Source organism: Helianthus annuus, chromosome 6, assembly GCF_002127325.2.
Source record: "Helianthus annuus cultivar XRQ/B chromosome 6, HanXRQr2.0-SUNRISE, whole genome shotgun sequence".
In the NCBI taxonomy this organism is placed as follows: Eukaryota; Viridiplantae; Streptophyta; class Magnoliopsida; order Asterales; family Asteraceae; genus Helianthus; species Helianthus annuus.
In genome coordinates this window covers 34,568,906-34,588,765 of record NC_035438.2, presented here as the reverse complement: position 1 = coordinate 34,588,765, position 19,860 = coordinate 34,568,906, and the positions used below count along the sequence as shown (strand labels likewise).

General features: G+C 35.4%; 3 protein-coding genes across 4 annotated transcripts; 2 read left to right on the top strand and 1 right to left on the bottom strand.

Moving 5' to 3' along the window:
* The first annotated feature begins 1,468 nt into the window (after positions 1-1,468).
* On the top strand, positions 1,469-8,193 carry LOC110865212 (retinoblastoma-related protein). Of its 2 annotated transcripts, none has more exons than XM_022114436.2 (19): positions 1,469-1,707; positions 1,967-2,114; positions 2,290-2,394; positions 2,836-2,978; positions 3,059-3,155; positions 3,283-3,329; positions 3,711-3,909; positions 4,018-4,084; positions 4,181-4,360; positions 4,447-4,640; positions 5,140-5,983; positions 6,068-6,230; positions 6,487-6,559; positions 6,652-6,828; positions 6,919-7,041; positions 7,139-7,286; positions 7,364-7,476; positions 7,548-7,663; positions 7,748-8,193. In XM_022114436.2, the coding sequence occupies exons 1-19, from the start codon at positions 1,484-1,486 to the stop codon at positions 7,902-7,904; spliced, it is 3,318 nt and encodes a 1,105-aa protein (XP_021970128.1). In that variant the 5' UTR covers positions 1,469-1,483; the 3' UTR covers positions 7,905-8,193. The 2 variants fall into 2 exon arrangements, with proteins under 2 accessions (XP_021970128.1, XP_035830395.1); XM_035974502.1 differs by having other exon boundaries at positions 1,573-1,707; positions 1,936-2,114.
* Positions 8,194-10,180: 1,987 nt separating this feature from the next.
* LOC110865213 (40S ribosomal protein S27-2) lies at positions 10,181-11,492 on the top strand. Its single transcript, XM_022114437.2, has 4 exons — positions 10,181-10,340; positions 10,471-10,572; positions 10,673-10,701; positions 11,154-11,492. Exons 1-4 carry the CDS (start codon positions 10,338-10,340, stop codon positions 11,278-11,280), a joined length of 261 nt encoding a protein of 86 aa, XP_021970129.1. The 5' UTR covers positions 10,181-10,337; the 3' UTR covers positions 11,281-11,492.
* A 2,630-nt stretch (positions 11,493-14,122) lies between these two features.
* Positions 14,123-14,984, bottom strand: LOC110863922 (berberine bridge enzyme-like 8). Its single transcript, XM_035974501.1, has one exon. The coding sequence runs from the start codon at positions 14,919-14,921 to the stop codon at positions 14,154-14,156; it is 768 nt and encodes a 255-aa protein (XP_035830394.1). The 5' UTR covers positions 14,922-14,984; the 3' UTR covers positions 14,123-14,153.
* Between the last annotated feature and the right edge of the window lie 4,876 nt (positions 14,985-19,860).

Genomic DNA, 19,860 nt, shown 5'->3' with positions numbered 1-19,860 from the left:
ATTTTTTTTTGCGTACACACATAAAAAGTTATCCTACATATTTCGAAAATTATTCTACACATATTTAAATTTATCATACGTAACTCGTAATTTATCCTACACACCTAGTACTTTGTCCTACACTCTAAATTATTATTTTTTATTTGTTCAACTATATATATATATATATATATTGAAAATAAATTACAAATTTAATGTAGTCAACTATTAAAGAGGGAGACTAGAAATTAATGATCTATGTAAGTTTACAAATATACTGTTACATTAAAATTAAATGTAAATATTAAATGAAGTAAAATAAAATATTTTTATTAGTTGAAACTTCTTATTTTTTCTTCTTACAAAAATTTTCTTTTACACGAGAATTATTTGATTAAATTCAATTTTGTTTAATGAAAAAAGGGCTCAATGTTATTATACGCTTTTGACCTCGGACAACTTTGGATTGTGGTGCTTTTATTGAGCCTCCCCAAAACCTAAGTTACAAGTTTATATTTTATTTATATCGTCAAATAGTAGTTCTAAATTCTAATCATGCATCTCAATGATCTCATCTTTTGTGTCCATTAACTAAGGTTGGAGAAATCGCGAGTCGTTAGTCGACCGGTGAGATATGGACTAGCGACAACTTGGGATTACTCGGATCAGTTTTTTTATATGTAATTTTCAGTTTTATGTATTATAGGTAAATATTTTAAGTAGCTAGATTTTAACTCTTACTCAACTCATTTTTTAAGTATACAAGATAAATTGTTGGAATTCAGATGGGTTGGTTGGAATCTGGAATCCCCGACTTTTGCCGGCCGAATAGGTCCGACTAGTGATTAATTGACTGATTAACGAAAAATTATTCAGTTACTGGCCGACTAACGATTAATCATCGACTAGTCACAATTTTTATAACACTGCTATTAACAAACCTTGGTTTAGTGAAGTTTGATTCATAGCAACTGTCCACAAGCGTCGTTTAAGATTAAGGGGTATGGTCCACTTTCCCCACCTTTTTCTTTCTCTTCCCCGTCAAGAAGAAATGGTTTCTTTATCCATCCTTTCTAATTATATTAATAGAGAAAGGTTGACCGTGGCAAACGGGGTTGTATCCCCGAGCTCACTGAATACTCAACCGGGAGGGGGGAGGGGTGTTCCCTGACAAGGAAACCATCTACATCAGCTCCCCGATGCCGTCCGCGAACCCACACCCCACCGTCTAGCAAAATCCAAAAATAAAATAAAAACAATATAAAATTTGTAAAGATAAAAAAAAGTACACAAACTTGGAATCCAATATTTTCATTTCCCTTTATTACATTAGGGTTGCAATAGGGTACTACGCAAGACACGACAACAATCATGGACCACGACGCACGTGATTTCCCCTCTCGAAAAAGCCACCGGTTTTGGCGGTAAAAAATCCTCCACATCCACGCGTCAACCTCCTATTGGCCGTTATGTATGCATAATACACATAACATACCATCATATCATGCCATATTTGTTGTTTTTCCCGCGCTACCGTACCGCCGGATCCCCAAAAGCGGAGGGAAAAAAAGAAAAAAATAGGGCAAAATTCCACACACAGATAGGGTTCCAACAACAGCTACTGTGTGTTTCACAAGCTAGGGTTTTTACACACCGTATCAATTCCTCAAGATCTGTTCAATCGTTTCCCCCAATTTGGATCCTAGGGTTTCGTCCAATTCCGATCTGGTTCGTTTCTTGCTGCCGTTAATTTCATTAATCGATTCAACACTTCACTTGTGTTCTGATACAAGATTTTCGTAAAAGATCTTAATCTAATTTCTAGAGAGAGAGAGAATTAGGTGTTTGTGTGTGTTTCTATTCGAAAGAGGCGTTTCAATTATTATTTTTATCAATCTTGTTATTATTTTTATAAGGTTTTGTTTTTTTAGATCTGTTTGATTGTTCGATCGTTAGGTTGTTGATTCCCGCCAAATTTGTTTATTAGGGTTTCGATTAATCGGAGATCTGAGTTGGTTCGTGTGGCCGAGATTCGCGTGAATTCGATGGAAGATTTCAAGCCGATTAAATCAACCGTTGAGGGTTCAACGGAAAACGGAGCTACTATTGAAGCTCGGTTTAAAGACTTTTGCAAGGTTTTATTTTTTTTTATTTTTTTATTTTCCCTTTTTATAAAGTTTCAGTAAAATTGTTTGTGTTATATTTTGCTTAGTGAATCTTGTTTCTGGGTTAATAATTTGTGTGGTTTGACTTGATTTGTAGTGTTTTTATTGCTAAAGTTTGACTTTTTTTTGGTCTGGTTTGTCACAGGGTAAATTAAGAATGGATGATGGTGAATTAGAGGAGGCGATGAAGCTGTTTAATCAAAGCAAGCATTTGTTTTTGACAAATGCATCTTCTCTTGGAAGTGGGACGGTATGGCTTCTTAAGTTTTTTGATATTTATGTTTATATATTAATGAGTTTTTTAAGATAATGTTTTTAGAGGGTTGTGATTTGTTATGCTTATTTTTATTACATTGTTAATGATTAAGCAATTTAATTAGCCTTTTTTTTAATTTGATTCGTAAAATTATGTTTTACACCATCTTTTAAAACAAGTTATTAACTAATTTCAATTTTTTAGTTTTCTTTGTAAAAAAACATGATTTAACTTTATTGACAATTACCTGTTGACACTAGCTAAGACTTTATTATGCTCCATGTCGTGCTCAAAACCGAGTGTTATATCGGAATGCTAATAATGATTATACAATTTCATAAATCAAGATAGTAATTTTTTTTTGAATAGATTAAATGCACATTTATTTTTAATCTTCGAATTGAGGAAACATTTAATTTTTGCCTTTTCAATCAGCCCGAAGAAGCAGAGCACTACTGGTTTGCATTCCTTTTGTTCTCCTTGAGAAGATTAAGCCAGAAAGATGATGCAGAAGGTGCCGCTAATACCAACGGCAATGGCTTTAACTTGTGTCAAATACTCAGAGTGGCGAAACTGAAGTACGTTGTTATTTAGCTGCGGGTCGCTTTTTTCGTCAATTCTGTCACTTGCTGATCCAGTTATAATTTTTTTGTTTCAGTTATGTGGATTTCTTCAAGGAGCTACCTCAATTTGTAGTCAAGACTGGTCCAATTTTAAGCAATCTTTACGGTTCTGATTGGGAAACCAGACTTCAGGTACACATGTTGCTGATAATTAAGATTATGTAGATTGAGGAATTTGCAAGTGGCATATATGTTTATTTGGCTTCATTGTTCTTGCACTTGTTTTAAGTTTTCTGATATTTTTTATTTGTTCGATCAGGCGAAAGAGTTGCAGGCCAATTTTGTGCATCTCAGCCTTTTAAGCAAGTGAGTACCTTTATTCTTTTGTTGTATGTCTTTATTGGTTAATGCAAATTTGCAGTTTGTAATATAACGTTATTTTTTACTGTATTTATGTGTATGAAGGCTATGTTGACTCTGATTACTGTTTGTAACTATTGAAGTTGCTTTGTAGATTATACCACAAAAGAAATTACAAAATTGCCATTGTTTTTTGTTTTCTATATATGCAACTGTAATAAATTTTCTAGCTTTTATGGCACATGTGAACCGATTGCTGCTTGTTTGCTAATTTTGTAAACTGGTATTCGACATAAACAGTTAATTCTTTTTCTTTACTGAAACTTTATCAAATCTGTAGTGAATTTTATTTGACGATTTCTTAAATTGTTTATTATTTTTTATTAGGTACTATAAACGGGCATTCCAGACACTTTTTGTAGCGAGCCATGATAATACTGATGGCCAGTCAGCTGTTGCTAACTCACAAGATTACATATCCAGCTGTCATCGTTTTGGATGGCTACTATTTTTGGCTCTTCGAGTTCATGCATTCAGTCGGTTCAAAGACCTGGTCACTTGCACTAATGGACTCGTCTCTATTCTGGTTCGTGACACTTAACTGAACCATATAAAATAATCATCATTCACTTTTTTATCAAAATAAAATTTCCAGCATGATTTTTTAGTTTGACATTTATGGAACCTGTGGCAGGCGATTTTAATTATTCATATTCCAGCTCGTTTCAGAAAGTTTTCGATTAATGACACTTCGCGCTTTGGTAACCATCTCATCATTTACTTCAGTTGTATATTATAATTTATGTTTTTTTTACGTTACTGGAAACTGACTTTGTAATAACATTGATAAATTGCAGTTAAAAAAGATGAAAAAGGTGTTGATCTACTTGCATCTCTCTGTAACATGTACGAGACATCAGAAGAAGAATTAAGAAAAACAATGGTCAAAACCAATAATGTAGTAGAAGACATTTTGAAGAAAAAACCTTGTTTGGCTTCAGAATGTAAAAATGGAAACTTGGACAATATCGACACAGGTTTATTTTAAACACTTTGAAATTATTTCATTGATTTTAACATTGTATGTTATATGTAGTATAAAGGTATTTGATTACACATGCAGATGGTTTGATGTATTATGAAGATTTATTAGAGGAATCGTCTTTGTCTTCTTATTTGAATGTTCTAGAAGAAGATTACAATAATTCAGTATGTCAAGAAGGTGAATTAGATGAGAAACTGTTTATTAATGATGATGAAAGCCTCCTTGGTTCAAGCAGCTTATCGGGTGGTGCAGTTAATTTGAGTGGCACAAAGGTAAATATTACTAATATTATTAGCACTGAATAGAGTAAAATGCCATTTTTGTCCTTGAGGTTTGGCCAATTTTGCGACTTTTGTCCAAAGGTTTCTTTTTTTGCATCCGGATCCAAAAGGTTTGAAATCTTGCCATTATCATTCAGCTTGTTCACTCCATCCGGTTTTCCCCGTTAAGTCAGGGGTATTTCCGTCTTTTTTGCTACTTTAAAAGGCAATTTGGTCTTTTTCACTTTAGGTAAAAGATCAAATATTTCTGAAATAAACTGAATTGCCCTTTAAGTTAACAAAAAAAGACGATAATACCCCTGACTTAACAAAAAAATGGATGGAGTTAATGAGCCGGATGAAAATCACAAGATTTCAAACCTTTTGGATCCAGATGCGGAAAAACAAACCTTTGGACGAAAGTCGCAAAACTGGCCAAACCTCAGGGACTAAATGGCATTTTAACCATAAATATACTTATTAGTGGTTTGACTTTTCGTTCTCTGTATAGAGAAAGCTTGACTTGATGTCATCCCCAACAAAGACAATTACTAGCCCACTTTCTCCTTACCGATCTCCATCAAAGATTAAAGGTACACCTGTCAGCACAGCGATGACCACCGCAAAATGGCTGCGGACTATCATTTCTCCACTTCCATCAAAACCTTCAATAGAGCTTGAACGATTCATGTCATCATGTGACAAGGATGTAACCGCTGATGTCGTCAAGCGGGCCCGTATAATATTAGAAGCTATTTTTCCCAGCAGTGGTCTTGGGGATCGAAACGCAATTTCCAACATACAGAATACCAACTTGATGGATAATATTTGGGCAGAACAACGTAGAATGGAAGCGTTAAAGTTATACTATCGTGTTCTACAAGCAATGTGTACAGCAGAATCTCAAATACTAAACGGGAACAATCTAACGTCGTTGTTAACAAACGAACGGTTCCACCGGTGCATGCTCGCATGTTCCGCTGAACTTGTTCTTGCGACGCATAAAACCGTCACTATGTTGTTTCCGGCTGTTTTGGAAAGAACGGGAATCACGGCTTTTGATCTTAGTAAAGTTATCGAAAGTTTCATCAGGCACGAAGAATCTCTTCCTAGAGAATTAAGGCGACATTTGAATTCGTTAGAAGAACGACTTCTAGAAAGTATGGTGTGGGAGAAAGGTTCTTCGATGTACAACTCGTTGACAGTTGCGAGACCAGCGCTTTCTTCTGAAATTAACCGTCGTGGGCTGTTGGCGGACCCCATGCCGTCTTTGGATGCAATTGGACTGCAAACTAATATGTCTTGTGGTGGGTTGCCACCTGTCCCTTCATTGCAGAAGCGTGACAGCTCACCAGGTAAACGGTTTTTTATACTTCTAAAATTTAACATTTTGTAGATTTGATTTTGTGAGCTAATGTGTTTAAGTACATATTTTTTAGGTAAGAGTAGCATCCTCTTATCACCAAAAAGAGTTTGCACTGAATATCGAAGTGTTTTGGTTGAACGGAATTCCTTCACATCTCCGGTTAAAGATCGTCTTTTGGGTATTAATAATCTTAAATCAAAGCTGCTATCACCAGCTTTGCAGTCCGCATTTGCCAGGTAATAAACAATATATTAATTTATAACGAAATGTCAGTTTTGACTTGTTTGCTTAGAGATGAAAATCCCGAACGGGTCAAACTGTATTTTTCTGAAGGAAATGGGCCGAAGATTGCTCAAATAGTATTTTTTTGATTTGTAAAACCTTAATGACTCGTTTTAAATAAAAGTTTTAGTCTATTATTGAGATGCTGTTATTTTTTAATAATATTGGACGCCAGTGGATAATTAAGAGGCTTTTTACGCTTATTTGCAGTCCAACGAGGCCAAATCCAACTGGCAGGGGAGAAACCTGTGCAGAGACGTCTGTTAATTTATTTTTTAGCAAGGTACCAAACCCTTTAACTCGTACACAAAGCTATTGTTACTAATCAATTAATCATTAACGCTGATGTTTTTTTTTTCTGTTTTTTATGACCAGATTGTGAAGCTAGCTGCTGTTAGAATTAATGGAATGGTTGAAAGACTACAGTTGTCGCAAGAAATAAGAGAGAGGGTATATTGTCTTTTTCAGCAGATTCTGAGCCAGCGAACCGCGTTGTTTTTCAACCGTCATATCGACCAGATTATTTTATGTTGTTTCTACGGAGTTGCAAAGGTTTGCTCTTACACATAACACATATGACAACTCAGTTCTAATGTTCGGTTGTTAATTATTACTAATTGATATCATGGTCATAAACTGCAGATTTCCCAACTAAGCTTAACCTTCAAAGAAATCATCAACAACTATAGAAAACAACCTCATTGTAAAATTCAAGTTTTCCGTGCTGTGTTTGTTGATGACAGGGCATCTTCTCGGTCCAATGGGGTACTTCCACCTGTCTTAATATCTCTTTTCCAGTTCTTAGATGTTTTTAGCTTTTTATTACTTGGCAATTTACATCTTCTGGATGGTTTGGCAACAGAAAACGGGGCAGAATGACGTCGATATAATCATGTTTTACAATGAAATATTCATTCCTGCTGTGAAGCCATTGTTGGTAGAGCTTGCTCCGTCAGCAGGGGTTGCGAAAACCACCAATCAGGTTTCCGAAACGAACAATCATGATGAAGGTAATATGTTTGTACCAGTTATGCTATATTATATTATTATTTATTGTATTTGTAACGTGTTGACGGGGAATTGTTAGGTCCATGCCCTGGCTCGCCTAAGGTATCGGTATTCCCGAGTCTACCTGATATGTCCCCGAAGAAGGTATCTGCAGTGCACAACGTATACGTTTCTCCATTGCGGTCAACAAAGGTAAATAATATAGTTTTAACTCCATTTACACAATAGTTTTTATAAACATAATAACACGGTTACGTGTTCAGATGGATGCTCTAATTTCTCATGGATCCAAAAGCTATTACGCGTGTGTTGGGGAGAGTACTCATGCATACCAGAGCCCATCAAAGGATCTCACAGCCATCAACAATCGCTTAAACGGGTATGCAGTCAAACAATATGATCATTTCGTTTGTTAGAAATCATTTTTTCTTAACTTCTTTTTTTTTAATTTTAAAAAACTTAGGGATTGTGCTTTTAGTACTCGGAAAGTGAGAGGGACACTTAATTTCGATGAAGTTGATGTTGGGTTGGTGAGCGACTCGTTAGTGGCTAACAGTCTGTATCTTCAAAATGGGAAAGGTGGTGGAACTTCATCGAGTGGTCAGATGAAGACGGAATGATACCCGATGATGGTGATAGTAGTGTGTGTGTGTGTGTGTATATAGAGGGGGCATCAGCAGACTGGATTTGATTTGGGAATGGGAATGGGGATGGAATGAGCGGTGAAGTTATTGTACAGTAGCCGCCACTAACCTCGATGGTCGTGTTTGTTGGATTTGTAGTTGGCTCAACTCTTAATAATTTACGATTCTGTTTGTCAGCTGTCTGTTTCGGCGAAGTTGCAAGATGATGAATATTAGGTATCACCACCACAAGGATTTATAATAGTTCAAATAGATGATTAACTAATCTATCTTATGCAACATGCAACACATATATATGTTGTCTAATCTATCTTACACAACACAATGATTTATAATGGTTCAAATAAATAGTAACTAATCCTTCTTATGCACACTATGATTTTCATGTAACAAGTTTTTTCATCGCATTCTTGTCCCAAGGTTTTAAGTTTGAAATAATATGGGTAGTTTTTCCATGTTTTTGGTTTGATATGGGTAGTTGTTTCTCATGAAATGGGTATATGCAACTCTTTCTAATGGAACGGATTATAACTTAGAAATCTTAGGGGCTGTTTGGCAACATCTGAATTGAATCAGTAAGAGGTCTGAACCATTAAGAGTCTGTATAATGCTTAACCGTTTAGAGTTGCTTAACCGTTCAGAGGCAAATGTCTGACCAATTCAGATTAGAGGTCTTAACCATTTAAACTCTGTATAAATCTTAACCATTTAAACTCTGTATAAATCTTAACCATTCAGAGGCAAATGTCTGAACCATTCAGACATCTGCTCGTGAAACAAACAGTCTGAACCATTAAGTGCTGAACTAGTAAGAGATCTGAACCATTAAGAGCCTTATTAAGAGGTAAACAAACAGCCCCTTAGCCACTAATTTTTGTAATGTTATTGGAGTAATTTTATTTTTTTGTTGTAATTGTGTTGGGTAACGAAAGTTCAACATTAAAGCTACCGTAAATATTACTTTTCTTACAGTTTTTTTTAGTTATTTTGTACAAAATTGTTCTTGTTTTATAAAACTTGTTTAATGGTCATTTTTAACTTTACATATCCTTTTTAATTTTAAGCCATTTCTTGATATTTTACAAAGCTCAAACTATGTTATATAACTCTATTTTAATATAAAATATTTGCTCAAATGTTGTATAAATTACGGTCGTTTTAAGCATCAAAACGTTGACGTATGTATAAAAAAACACTAAAAGACGAAATAATGAAGGAAATATAAATATAGGGTTTGATAATGCGATAGCGGAAACAATATTATTCGGTTGGAATGGGTTAAGATTAAATGATGGAAATTGAAGAGAAGAAAAGAGGCGCGTGAGTTTGTTTAGGGGCATTCTAGTCAATCCAAGACAATAGTTTCTCTCTCATCCAATTCCCTCATATTTTTTAAACGTTAATAACTCTTTCATACGACATTATTATTTTTTTTTTTATAAAAATTGCACCAAAAAAACGAGCGTTTTTTTTATCTTTAAAACGAGTATACTATTGCTATAATTTCAAAAAAAAAAAAAATTAAAAACCCAGTTGCGTAAAACGCAATAGAAAAACCCCCAGTTACGTAAAACGCAATGAAAAAAAAAACCTAAAAAATGACATTTTCTAAAACGCAATGCACAAAAAACACAAAGAAATGTCTTATTTGTAAAACGCAATGACCAAAAAACACAAAGAAATATCCTATTTCTAAAACGCAATAGCCTAAAAACTCAAAAGAAAATGTACTTTCTAAAACGCAATGGACTAAAAACACATAAAAATGTGTTTTACCTAAAACGTAATGCACCAAAAACACAAACTAATATCTTATTTCTAAAACGCAATGGCCAGAAAACACTTAAAATGTTTGTTTTCTAAAACGCAATGGACTGAAAACACATAAAAAAAATATTTTACCTAAAACGCAATGCACCAAAAACACAAAGAAATGTCTTATTTGTAAAACGCAATGGCCAGAAAGCACTTAAAAATGACTCATTCTAAAACGCAATTGCCTAAAAAACAAAAGAAAGTTTTCTCTGTAAAACGCAATGGACTGAAAACACCTAAAAAGGTGTTTTACCTAAAACGCAATGCACCAAAACACTTCAAGAATGTGTTTTTTTAAACGTAATGGCCAGAAAACACATAAAAATGTTTTAGTTATAAAACACAATTGCCTAAAAACCAATTACAGTGTTGCCATTTTTTTAACTTTAACTAGAGTGAGTAAACATTAAAGAATTTTCCAGACTGGTTTTAGCCCTAGATCTAACGGCTTATAACAGAAAACAAGATCAAACGGCTGTCACGCAATCTAGAACCATATATATAAGAACCACCTGCGCCGATCTCACCTTCATTTAGGGTTTTCGTCATCATCGTTGTTCAACACCGTCATCCTTCGACAAATCTCGAATTAAGATGGTCAGTTCCTCTAGAATTTGATTCACAATAACTCTTCAATTGCACTATCTAATAGATTCACAATGCGTTTACACGTGCATCGTGTTCTAGTGTTTGCTGAATAACGCAATCGATGTGATGAAACTTGCAGGTTTTGCCTAACGATGTTGATCTGCTTAATCCGCCAGCTGAGCTCGAGAAGAGGAAGCACAAATTGAAGCGTCTTGTGCAGTCTCCAAACTCTTTCTTCATGGTATTTTCATTTTTTTTAACTTTATTTATCTAAATAAATCACCAAATTATTACGAAACATGTTTCATTGTTTCTAATCTCGTTAAATTTTGTATATGCAGGACGTGAAGTGCCAGGGTTGTTTCATGATGTAAGTGTTTTTGTTTAATTGCTGCTTGTTATGTTACATGTAGGGCTGCTAACGAACCAAACGTTAGTTCATTTTTGTTCGTTCGTTTATTAAACAAACGAACATGCTAAATGAACGAACATGAAAAAAAGGCCTTATGCTCGTGAATGTTTCGTAACGTGTTCGTTAGTTCATTAATGTTTTTATTTATTATTTGTGTTCATTGACGTTCGTTTTTAGTTCGATGCCTAAAATTAACAAGCAGACACATACAAGTTTATTTCTTTAATAAACGAACACGAACATAAAATCTTGTTCGGTTGGTGTTCATTAACCGTTTGTAAACTCAAGTATTTCGTAACAAATGAATACGGACAAGGTTCTGTTTGGTTCGTTTGCAGCTCTAGTTATATGTGTACTGTTAGTTGTATAAACTGATTTTTATGTGAATGTTTAAATGATGATGTGAACAGAACAACTGTATTTAGTCACTCGCAAACGGTTGTGGTGTGTGGAAACTGTCAGACCGTGTTGTGCCAGCCGACTGGTGGACGTGCTAGGCTCACTGAAGGGTGCTCTTTCAGGAGGAAGGGGGATTGATCAAGTAAGCCATTTTGGTTGTTCATTATGGTCCTTTGCCTGTTCTGAGCTGAATTATAAGTTTAGTCTTTGATGCTAGCTTTTTTGTTCTTTTATCTTTTTTTTTGGTGGGATCACAATCATGTTAAGTTTGGTATTTATGAATGTGTTCATGTAATGGCTAAATGTTTTGGTTAGTGATTATGTTTATGGATTAATGATTTGATTTTATACTGTGTTGGTGTTGCCCCTGTTCCTTAGATTGAGATTTTTTAGGCGTTTTGATTTCTGTTTTTTTTTTTTGAGATTTTTTAGGTGTTTTGATTTCTGTTTTTTTTTTTTGTTAGGGATTTTGTTTGAGGGTTCGGTAGTTGTGTTGATTACCTTCATGGTTATCGATAGGGCTCAAACGAACTGAATGAACACATACAAGACCTTTTTCGTGTTCGTTTGTTAAGAAATATACGTGTTCACGAACTGTTTGTGAACACTTAACGAACGCGATTTTATGTTTGTTTGTTAATTTTAGGCACTGAACGAAAACAAATGTTGATGAACACAAACAAGCATTCATGAACAGAATATATGATGCTTTCATGAACAGAATATGTTATACGCTGACAGTTATTAAATATTTTTTTGTCGGAATTTTGAAGTTTTTATATAAAAACTAAAGACACCAATGAACTATCGAACACAAACGGACATGTTACCGAATGTACACGAACTTAAATGAACAAATGCGGCCTCTATTCATGTTTGTTCATTTAACTAAAAGAGCGGATTTTTTTGTTCGTGTTCGTTTGTTTAATAAATGAACATACACAAATGAATTTCCTGCTGTTGCCAAGGGAATTAATAGGAAAAATTAACTAGCGTCTCTTCGTAATGAACCATCAAAGTCCGATCATCGTGTTAATGTGGTAAGTTGTTAGAGTTGGGTTAGGTTGTGTTAGATTGTGTTATGGGCTGGGCTTTTACAGGGCTTTAGGAATAAAGTGATGCAAGGTAGACGGCATGTAAGCATCAGATAAGACGCAGACCCTTTAATGGTGAGACGCTTTCTGGCACCTTATTGATCAACCATCAATGAGCTTCCCCTTTCCCTGCCCCAAGTGGCGTGCGGTGTTGTCCCACGCCTTCAATAGAGCTTCATAGCACACATCCTTAGTATTAGGCAATTGAAGTGAAAGTTTAGTGTGTTATTGATATTCCTTCTATGAATAAAACTCCAGTTATAGTTGGATAGTGTTCATTGTCTGATTGTCATGATGGGTTTCAGTTTAATTTATGAAAACCTGACATAAATTAGAACCTTCATATGTACAACCCACCTTTGCATGCAGCATGTCCATTAATAAAAGGTTTTCTGCAAGGGCAAGTTATATGCGAAACCCAATGATTCCTAAATTTGACCATTTTTAAGAGGCTTGCTGCAAGTTGCGCATGGGCGTGGTTGAAATTCAGAATATATCACACACCATGACAACCGATGAATAAATTCGTAAAAACAAAATGATATGCTAGTGTGTTATGGTATTTGCACCGTAAGTTGGCTCTGATCATCAAAATAATAAGAAAAAGTAAAACAATATGGTAAATAACAAAGGTAAAAAAAAGGTAGACGAAAAAGAAAACGATAGGAACTCGGTAGACGAAAAAAAAGGTAAAAAAGGACCGGGTCTTACCAATCCCTCCCCGGCTCCCACTACAACCACCCCCCCCCCCCCCCCCCCAAGGCTTGGCTTATAACATTTAAATCTTATTTTCTATGCTGGTGGTTGTACAAACTTGAGGAATATATTAACCGTGATCATACATTTGTATATTCAAGTATTTAACTTCACACTTGATTGTAAAATGTTCTGAAATCGATATATTAGTTGATTTCTGTGGAAACATCTAATGAGTGGGGCATCTTCTTTGTTATTCTTACCTTTTTAATTGGTCGTGTGATTATTTTTGATGTTTACTTAGAATATCACACGTTTCTCAACAATAATAACTATTTTTCCTTCACCGACAAACAAAGGTAAGAAAAACCAAAGTATCGATCACAAACTAAAAAAAATAATCTTCTTAATACTTTCATGTATAATCAATAAAAACAATGATAACAAGTTATACTCAATAAAACAATGATACCAAATTATAATCCCACCATAAAATGCTAGGATCAAGGACAAGAACTGGTAGAATAAACACTTAACCACATTATATGATATGCTTTGAACATGTCTTCAACTGATCAAAACAGGTGCAAAGTTGAAACCCGGTATGCTTTGTGGGTGCCTAAAGAAATTCTCCGGGTCCACTTTGGCCTTGATTCGAATCAACTTTTTAAAATTTTCCCTCTTCCAATATCTCTCGCACAAACACTTGCTTCCTCATAAGTCTCACTTCCAACACCCAAGTCAAGATCAAGGTAGTTCCAATATCAAACCTTCGCAGCCACTCTACCCGTCTGAGCGATGTTGGGGTTGTGTCTGAAGTTTGATCGAGAAAACTCACACCCTTGAGAAACTGGTACAACACCCCAGCTCTATGAGGATATGGAATTGCGGTATCCGAGTACTACTCCATCTTCCCTCCAAAAGTGTACGCGAGGTTTTCAAACATCTTTCTCCAGATCTTTCTAAGCTCGCTTTTAGGGATCGGAGTCCTGACATAGTCTAATTTAACTTTGTAGTTCCACCGCCTCTTGATGACAGATTGGTTTGCAAGAGCTTCGGTTGGGGTCGAGCTTGTGAATCCCAGATCTGTTAACACAAGGCTTGACTGGACCATGCTCATTTCTTCGCAATTCTCTCTTCTCATTTTCAGCTCTGGCAAGTTTTTGTCTAGCAATGGAAGCATGTGTCAATTTTTCCAAGATAAAGTCCTTCAAACAATATTCAGATCGTTTTATTCGTAGTGTTGCCTATAAATTCGCTGAACATCCGAACTCTTATAAGCAAATGTGGATCCATACTTGGTGCTACATATTGATATTTATAAAAAATATCCGTCCCATTTTGTTCAAGTGTTATATTCACCCGAAAAACAGTGACAATCTCCGGCACTGGCACCAATCTCAGCTTCCATGCAAGAACTATTCCAAAGCTGGAAGCACCACCACCGCGAAGCGCCCAAAACAAATCTTCGCCCATTGACTTCCTGTCCAAAATATTTCCATTAACATCCATGAACCGAACATCCACAACATTATCAGCAGCTGTCCCATATTTCCTCACCAGGTTTCCATACCCACCGCCACTCATGTACCCGCCCACACCCACTGTGGGGGAAATACTACCCGGGAAGTACAAGGTGTTGGTCTTTTGAGAAATAGTGTAGTAGACTTCACCAAGCAGTGCACCAGCCTGGACCCATGAAGTCTTGTTTCCAACATCCACATCTATAGACTTCATGTTGACAAGATCAAGCATGACAAAGGGAACTACAGCAGAATACGAGACGCCTTCGAAGTCATGTCCTCCCGACCTGATCCTGATCTGGTATCCGTGTTTCTTGGTGCAGAAAAGAGCGGTTAGGATCTTCGTCTCATCGATGGGAGTCACGATGAAGGACGGTTTAGGGGTTGAGGGTTTGATGAACCTGAGATTGTTGAGTCTAGCTTGCCAAATGGACTGGAAAGAAGAGTTGAGAGATGGAGGTGACATTGTTGGTTTTGGATTGGAGGCAGCTTATGAATCATCAAGATCAATGGGAGATAGTATGAGGCTCCCCATGCCATGAAACAAAGAAACAAAGAGTTGGAAGCAATAAGAACACAAGTTGAGATGTTTTCGTGAGCTTGATGCAATGGAGTTAATATAGGCAGGAGAGCCTCAAAACACAACAAAAGAGCATGCGTAATTCTACACATTAATATACTTTCAGAATAACGGTATAACAGAAAAGAATATTACAATAAAGTTTTATTATTGAAAGTCTTGAGGTAAGAAAGTTTTAAGCGAAATAAGGTATGAAGCCTAAAATATGAAGGGAAAATTCAATTCATCATTGACTTTAGGAAACTACCATTTTATTTTATCCTTTTTCATTTGTTTATTTATTTTTACATAAGAAACGTTTTTGGTGATGATTATTATTTTATTTTTATTGAAAACGATGTATTAAAGGAACTACCTATAGAAATCAGATCTCTGAAACATTCTTTGCATTTTTTCAACGTTGTGGACTCGTTTCCAGATCGATTTCGAATAACCGTCTTGCGAAGAACACGTACGATGTGCGGAATCCGTGTACGTGTATGGATCGGACACAAGAACGTAATTAAATGATGATTCGATTGATGATATAACAAATACAAGAACCGTGAATCACCTCGTAGAGCTTTCTCTCTCTAACTTCTTCAAATGAGCAAAAAACCTCTAAATGTGTCAAAAGTCTTAAATGACTAACATAAGACCAGTATTTATAGGCAATAGCATAAGGAAGATCTCCTTATTTACAAGTTTACCACTCCTCATTCTAAAATAGACTTTTTCTATATTTAACATCATAAAACCTTGTCTTGACCAGTTTTCTGCTACGGTACAAGATTGACGGAAGTGATAGACATACTGCACGCACAGACTCACAAAGTTTTAATGTTAATGCTAAAATAGTACGAATGACATCACTATGCCGGTCAAGTATGAATTTGCGTATAATTGTATAAAAAATTTGATAAAACAATAGTGATAAATTTAATAAAATAGAAATAAAATAAATAAAATAAATAAAATAAAAAAACTTAAGTAAATTACATGTTATGTCCGTTATAAATAGCTTCAGATTTAGTCAACTAGAGTAAATTACACGAATTGTCGTTTATTTAAATACTTAATTGTACTCTTTGTCCTTTGTCTTTAAAAATCCTGCAAATGTCCTTTATTTTGTAAATTTTACACGCTCTCTGTCCTTTAAGCTAGCTCATGTTAACTTTAAGGTAAAAAGACCATTATGCCCAAGGTACTAAATCTGAAGCTTATTTATAAAGGACATAACATGTAATTTACTTAAGTTCTTTTATTTTATTTCTTTTCTTTTTATTTTATTAAATTTATCACTATTGTTTTATCAATTATTATTTTTTTGATTTACTCACCTAGTTGATTTCTTTTCGCTACTACATGATCACCACATCTCATCATGCTACTACAACAAGTGGGTTTCACTTCAAGTCATCAATATAACCAAATTCAAGCATAAATCATCTTCTACATGATGATTGTAACCAATATTCAAGCTTAATTTCACATAATTTCACGGATTGATTACAACCCACTTTACCAAGATCATCAAATCATACAATTTAATTTACCTTATGTTGAATATACTTAGGGGCTGTTTGTTTACCTCTTAATGGTTTAGACCTCTTACGGGCTCAATACTTAATGGTTCAGACTGTTTGTTTCATGAGCAGATGTCTGAATAGTTCAGACATTTGCCTCTGAATGGTTAAATGTTATACAGAGTCTGAATGGTTAAGACCTATAATCTGAATTGGTCAGACATTTGCCTCTGAAGGGTTAAACATTATACGGCCTCTTAATGGTTCAGACCTCTTACTGGTTCAACACTTAACCATTCAGAAGTTGTCAAACAGCCCCTTAGATGGTTAAGGAACTAAACACATGCATTCGAATTTTGCCCTAGAACACTTCTAATTTTTTGAATTTTTGTGGTTGTTGGAGGAGAAGTGTTCTCTCCTTCTCCTGCTTTCTTTCTTGCGACACACACACATACACACATTGCACTTTTTATTTCTTTTATTTAACTGTTATTCAAATGTGCACTTTCAACCCCTATAGTTCCATTTCTTATTTATTAAGGCATAACTTTCATTCTTTCTACACTATTGTCATACCACTTAACTTAGTTAGTCAACTAAGGGGGTGTTTGGCCTAGCTTTTTAAACAAAGCTTATAGTTTTTTTAGCTTTTTTTACAAAATAAGCTTAAGTTGGTGTTTGGTTTAGCTTTTTAAGGTTATGCTTATTAGCTTATATAAGCTAATTTTAATAAGCTTATATGAAGATGGTTTTCTAGCTTATTTGAACAAACTTCTTTGTGTAAGAGCAAATTATATAAAATAAGCTATAAGCTAATCCAAACACTTAAAAAGAGTTTAACAGATAATAGAAAATAAGCTAAAAGCTACTTTAAAATATAAGCATAAGCCACAAAATAAAAGCTTGGCCAAACACCCCCTAAAGTTATTATATTGCACACTAAAACATTTAAAGGCACATTAAATCAATTACGCATTTTTGGGGTGTTACACCATTTTTGTGTTTAACACATTTCCAAGTCACCAAGTCGAAAATAATTTTCTTGAGATAATAGATCTGTAGAAAAATTGTTTTAATGGGTTAGAAAGATAGATATGACAATGTGATATGTACAAAATGCAACATATAAATTATATCAAACAAGGCATAATATCAACCCTTTTTATGTACTAATTTTGGAAAAAATGTGTTTCTTTGTATACTTTTGATTTTCCGGACTAAATGAGCTTAAACGTACAAAAAGAACAAACTAACGGCAAAAACCAAAATAATTACAAGAAAGAAGAATTGATACATCATGCCTACCCTCCAAGCTACGCCCCAAGACCAAAACAACAATCCAGAAGACAAGCACAGGGACATGCTGCACTACAGAGTCCATGCAGAACAAGATAAACAAAAGAAAACCAAGAATTTCTTTACTTAAAATAGGAGCTCATGGGTTGAAAATCAGATCAGTTGAAGCAGCATGGGGCCGTGTGACCTCCCTACATATTCAACTTTAAATGGTTTGTCTTGTTTTACTTAGCACGTCAAGCCAACAAAGTGGAACTTCATCAGCCAACTCCCGCAACAGCAGTTGAGGAAGGAGACTTTCACTCGAAGTTACTCTTGTTCGCTATGTTTGTGCACTACGAGAATCGATCGATGAATGACCTCGGTGGAAGAAGTCCTTATTGACCGTGTGAACTACCTCACATTCACACTCGAGAGTAGCTTTCGGGAGATCAATCTTTTGCACCAAAGGTTGAATATCCTAGTAGTTCCCCTATGGATTTGATTTTCCCTCAAGAAGATTGGAACCTAGCCACGAGGTCATAAACCCAACCGGGTTGGACGAAGTCCTAGAGGAACCTCCCATTGACGCCTTCCATGAGGTTCGGGTGGTCGCCGCCCCTCCTCCGCAAGAGAACACCGATGATGCGCCATTATTCTTTCTCCCAAGGGAGATTGAAGAAAGGCTCAATGACATAGAAAAGAGCACACACAGACATAACTCTAAGCCCATATCATCCGAAAATTAGTTTCGGGTTTTTGTTGTTCTTTAATGGTGCTATTTAGGGGGAGCTATTGTAGTTTAAATCTTTTGTTTTATGGGTATCTACGAGGAACTATCTTTTAGGATCTAACTTTAGTTTGCAATTTTTATTTTTTTAGTTTGTAATTGGTCGGTGGAGGATTTTTAATGAAATCTAGTTGGAAATTTGGTGTTTAAACTTGAGGAATTGTATTGCAAAGTGGAACTACGAAAGATGGCAACCTCATGAACGTAACAGGAAGTCTCCCACTTCAAAACTTCATTTAAAACCGAAAACAGTAAGTGAGGCACGGGGTCGTGTGTGGTAAGCACGCCCCTGTGCCTCTTAACAGCTGAAATAATTTTTATCTCTGGATCTTTCACATGGGCTGTGCCTATTAATAACACCATGGCTTTCCTCCTTCTCCTTCGTCAACCTCGTTATTTCCGCCTTCTTCTCTAGTAAACCTTCAATTTTAGTGTTGAGCTTCTCTAATTTAAGTTTTAGCTTTTCAACTATAACACCCTTGATTGGTTTATACAATATTTTATATAAGTTTCGTAAATATACATGTTTATACGATTACACATACGTATGACAATACGAGTTTATTAAAACTTTCACAATTTAAAAGTTATACAACATAGTCTAATTGAGTTGTCGTAAAAAAAAAACTGAGTAGCGACGTGCGGAAGCTTGTTTCTTGATCGTGTTCGGTTCTTCATTGAGCTTGATCGTACAGCTCATAAAACATGAGTTGGATTAGTCATACGTAGCTTAAAACGTATTTAAACGGGTTCGCAATGCATATAATATTAAAATAAACATTTTTCAAATTTTGGAACCCGTCGCGTCGCGCGACGGCTCCTTGCTTTTGTTGTCGCGTGGCGCGACCCCATGTTTTGTCCAGAATGTTTGTTGCTGAACTGCAACAACTTCTCGCAAGTTTAAGTTACACAAAAACGTGCATAACTTTCAATTCACAAATCCATTTTACACGATTCTTTTTCCTACGCGTCCATAATTAAATTACGGACCCGTTTATCACCTTGGTTTGCATAAAAAATCTGATTTATCCACTACTGGCTCATAAATCCTTTAGGTGATTATTCGACCCGTTTGGCATTATCATCTCACTACATGCTCTAGAAAAATAGTTAATTCCTATCATTTTTACCCATCCCGGGCTTGTCAAACCTTAACGTTCTCGCTCCCATCATAGAGTTTACGTAGGCGTTTACATTCACCGATTCATTTGTATCTATCTAAGCATTTAACCACAATTTACTTCGTAGTCTATTT